This window comes from Sinocyclocheilus grahami, unplaced genomic scaffold (genome assembly GCF_001515645.1).
Source record: "Sinocyclocheilus grahami isolate Dianchi unplaced genomic scaffold, SAMN03320097.WGS_v1.1 scaffold4298.1, whole genome shotgun sequence".
NCBI classification, from domain to species: Eukaryota; Metazoa; Chordata; class Actinopteri; order Cypriniformes; family Cyprinidae; genus Sinocyclocheilus; species Sinocyclocheilus grahami.
The window spans coordinates 5,824-9,933 of NW_015509264.1; the positions used below are offsets into that span (position 1 = coordinate 5,824).

General features: G+C 37.4%; 2 protein-coding genes across 2 annotated transcripts in view; one reads left to right on the top strand and one right to left on the bottom strand.

Moving 5' to 3' along the window:
- The first annotated feature begins 564 nt into the window (after nt 1-564).
- Nucleotides 565-2,442, top strand: mrps18b (mitochondrial ribosomal protein S18B). The gene is made up of 7 exons (XM_016262892.1): nt 565-722; nt 869-1,025; nt 1,105-1,202; nt 1,291-1,359; nt 1,448-1,514; nt 1,592-1,651; nt 1,786-2,442. The coding sequence occupies exons 1-7, from the start codon at nt 642-644 to the stop codon at nt 1,989-1,991; spliced, it is 738 nt and encodes a 245-aa protein (XP_016118378.1). The 5' UTR covers nt 565-641; the 3' UTR covers nt 1,992-2,442.
- Nucleotides 2,443-4,110, bottom strand: part of LOC107576758 (ATP-binding cassette sub-family F member 1-like) — a gene marked incomplete at its 5' end in the record, with an annotated part of 3,079 nt that continues 1,411 nt past the window's right edge. Inside the window, 5 exon segments of the mRNA XM_016262891.1 lie at nt 2,443-3,284; nt 3,480-3,552; nt 3,635-3,699; nt 3,796-3,964; nt 4,061-4,093. Of these exon segments, the coding sequence (XP_016118377.1) occupies nt 3,118-3,284; nt 3,480-3,552; nt 3,635-3,699; nt 3,796-3,964; nt 4,061-4,093 (507 nt within the window).

Below are 4,110 nucleotides of genomic sequence, written 5' to 3' on the forward strand. Positions count from 1 at the left end.
CCCCCCCCCCCCCCCCCCCCCCACCCCCGTCTTCCGGTGCAGAGGCGAGCGTTCATTTGGTGGAATCTTTGACATTTACAAATGATGAAAGAATTTACTCTGCATCACTGTACAACAATATAGACATATTCGTTTATGCCCATTCAAGAACTAGCTCTTTTGAGGTAGATTCAACCTTTAACCTGGGTTAAAATGAGAAACAGACGCTGATCTATAATAGAGTTATAATATAATATAGATCAGTGGAAACAGACAAGGTAAAGGATGGAAAATACTCTTTGTGATGTTTAATTCCTTTCATTATAACTGGTGGAGTTACATTTGGGTTTATTATAATACGTAGCATAACACACTGTATACATATATTATAAAACATTCATTCATTTAAATGGTAATTTAATATATAACCACAAGTAATATTCCTATAAAAGAAAAGCAAAACATCGGCAAAAATGTATTAACTGCACAGGCAGACTGGCGAACATGAGGGGATTTAAAATGCATTTTAAATAGATTTTTGTCAGAAATATTTGACTAGTTGGTAAACTGAATTCATTTAAAACGAAAAAGTGAACAATAAATGCGCACTTCCGTCACAGGACACTTATCCTCTCAACAACTTCCTTTGCTACAAAGACAAAATGGCGGCTTCCTTACAACGCATTGGAATAGCTATCTGCCGCACATTTCCTGTCATTTTACAGCGAAAAATTCAAACACAGGTTGGTTGGTTACCGATAACATCTTTTTAATGAATGTTTTTATTTATACAGGATGTATACTTGTATTTGTTGTGGTTAGAGGGCAGTCATTCGCGTCCAAACACCTCAACCAACGTAAAGGACTATTTACCCATTTTGTATTACAGAGAATTCGTGATTGGACAATAACTTCAAGTGCTGCTCCAGGGCTGCGTCTGAAGTTTCGTGCTTTATCATCATCATCATCGTCTGCTGAAAGCACAGAATCAGCAGAGACACTGTCTAGATATTCAGACAGACCATGGGAATACTTAGAAAGTGAAGGTAAATATGATTGATTATATGATTAAATGAAGCACTTGTGGTGAAACAGTGCTTAATGTTGGTCAGACCTCTCTTGTAGAGTACATTGAGCGCTATGGATCAAAGCTTGTGTGGTCTAACTACAGAAGGAATCATAAGGGGGGCGTCCCTCCTCAAAAGACAAGAAAGACCTGTATTGTAAGTACACATTTGTTTTAGATTGATTGTTCAGATGTTATTTTTTCAGTCCATTTAATTTGTATTAATGAGGATGATTGTCTTGTAGAGAGGGGATAAGATATGTGGTAACCCTTGTCCCATCTGTCGTGATCCAAACCTCATTGTCCATTACAAGGTGTGTTTTCTGTCATGTTTTCATTGTGGAAAATGTAAGTATTACACTTTAAATGTATTTGCTTTAATAGACACTTTTTTTTCTGCAGAATGTGAATCTGTTGCAGCAGTTCATTAGTCCTCAAACAGGAATTGTGCACGATCCCACTCGAACCGGTAATGAATTTCTCAGTACATCATATTTCTGATATACTCGTGGTCTGATCACCATTTTACTCTTGATCTTTCCTCAGGTGTGTGCATGAAACAACAGAAACTACTTAGCAAGGCCATCGAAACTGCTAGAGATTGTGGTAAATTTACATTTTTTGTTATAAGTGTCAGTGTGCACAAGTCCTTTTATGAAAGAGCCAGAAGGAAATGATAAATCTCATTATTTGGTGCACACGTGCTTAATGTGATTTGATTCTTTTCTCCTCTGTTTAAGGTTTACTTGCTGTTCAGTTGCCTCATGTTGATTACTCTAAAGAGGACTACACAAACACTCATGGTGCTGTAGCACCAACCCCTGCCCCATTTTCTCTCAGCTCTGGAGAACTGTGGTATTCGTGGTATGGTAGTATAAAACCAGATGAGCGAGAACTGGCAAGAGTGAAGAGGATCTACAAAGACTACCTGAAACCGGATGTTTGAATCTGGTTGCAATAGACCTTAGTCAGAGCAGATGCCATGTATTTTACATGCATGAAAACAAGGCAGTGAGATATAGAGACTTACTGTCTTTACAATGTCATTTTTCAAACTCTTTATGGCGTTGTCTACTGAAAGCTTTTTGGAAAGACATTTCATTAGCTGAAAAATCGGTATGTTGTTAAACAGCACCTCATTAAACGCCATGTACTTCTATCCCTCATCCTCGTTTTCATTCCTGTCAAAAAATTACATATTGCGCTACCGATTAAGGTCTATTGAAAGAGTGGTTGTAATTTCAATTGTGGATGTTTCATCCAAATTATGTTTCCATAACAGTACTTAATATGAGCAAGAAGAAAATGTACATTTTCCATTCATGTTGTTACATTTTGTCCATGCAAGACAAGCGTAGTATAAGAAATCTCAAATAAAAGCACTAAATAAACTTGACTTTGTTGCAAAAATTATTTATTTGCTTTTTCCATGACATTTGGATGCATACTTTATTCAATATCTTTTATTCAAATCAAGTTAGTCAATAGTTGATTTCATCATTCAAGACAGATGAGCTACCGGGAGCATCACTGTTTGAACATTTATATAGGTTAAACAATTTGGATCTGCTTTAGAATGCAAGCATAATGACAATTTAATGACCTGAACCGAAGTACTCCTTACAAAGGCAGGTTAATACTAAGTATGTGTCAGCAATCAGACTCCATTATCAAACTGCACACTGTTAGCCCCATCTGTTCACATTTGATAGTGACAGTGTGTTTTATAGCATTGCATCACATGGATGAACAGAGCTGGTAATGATGAATGTAAGCATAATACAAGAATGCCAGACATCATGACTAAAGAACAAGCGCTGTATGTATAAATTGTCAGCAAGTAAAAATAGTGATCTGGAATCAGTCTTCACGTGTAAAGTAAAAGATGTGAAAAACCCCATCCTGGTTCTGTAGGGTTTGTGTATATCACCCTGCACCGTTTGCATGCAGGTGCTCGGCATAATCCATCAATTTAACAAAAAATTTTTGGTTCTATTGAGGCCTAGTTAGATGCAACAAAAAGCCCTTTAGTGATGTAGTTTGACACTCTTGTTATTAATACCAGCCATTGTTCATTCTTTAGGCTTGTTGACCAGGGTTTCTCCAAGAGCCTCCAGCACTTCTCTCTTGTATTCTTCAAAGTCTCCATCAATCTGGTTGATCGACTGGTCCTCGACCACCCACAGCTGGCACTGGGTCTCGGTGATCAGCCTGGCATCGTGGCTTACAATTATCACAGCTAAACAAATTCATATTAAATGTTAATAATAAAGATTTTACTCCCTGGTTTCCACCTTAATAATATTATCATTATTGTATATAGTTTATAAATCTTATAGAGCATCTGAATAGGTTTACATGCACTTAAGATTATATACCACAACAAATAAAACATAGCATTTGTGATCAATAATGTTTGGGGAAAAAAACATACCCCCTTTGTATTCGTTGATGGCTTCTGACAATGCATCAATCGACTCGATGTCCAAGTTATTTGTGGGCTCATCCTGTACATTTGCATGGTTAGAAAATGTTAAAGCTCTCATTTTTACTTACATTTTTGAGATATTTAAAACATTTACTCCTTACCAAAATAAGGACGTCAGGTTGCCGACAAGCAAGTTCAGAAAATACCACTCTTGCTTTCTGACCACCTAAAAAACAAACACACAGGACAATTCAGAAAAAAATGTCAACGAAGGACAGATGACTTTGAAAATCATACATGAATGCATTCCTATAGTGCTTACCAGACAGTTTGGAGATCAGGATGGTGTGTGCGTGGCTCTCTAACCCAAAGCGACCCAGGCACTTCCTGGCATCCTGGTATTGGAGGTTGAAGTTCCTCTGGAGGTACTCTGTGGGAGACTCCTCCATGTTCAGCTGATCAGCATACTGCTGGTTGAAGAACCCTACTTTCTACAGGCAGAGGCAGAAGAACGAAGCAATTAGCCAGTCAAGAAAAGGTCAAATAAAAAGAATGATAAAAAGAATGATTTTAAACATCTGCCGTACCAATCGATGGTTCTTCCTCATCTCTCCTTTTGTCTAAAATGAAAAAAAAA

Coding starts and splice junctions, on each gene's coding strand:
- mrps18b (XM_016262892.1), top strand. CDS start 642: ATGGCGGCTTCCTTACAACGCATTGGAATAGCTATCTGCCGCACATTT. Junction 1,515..1,591: donor GCACGATCCCACTCGAACCG/GTAATGAATTTC, acceptor ATCTTTCCTCAG/GTGTGTGCATGAAACAACAG. Junction 1,652..1,785: donor CGAAACTGCTAGAGATTGTG/GTAAATTTACAT, acceptor CCTCTGTTTAAG/GTTTACTTGCTGTTCAGTTG.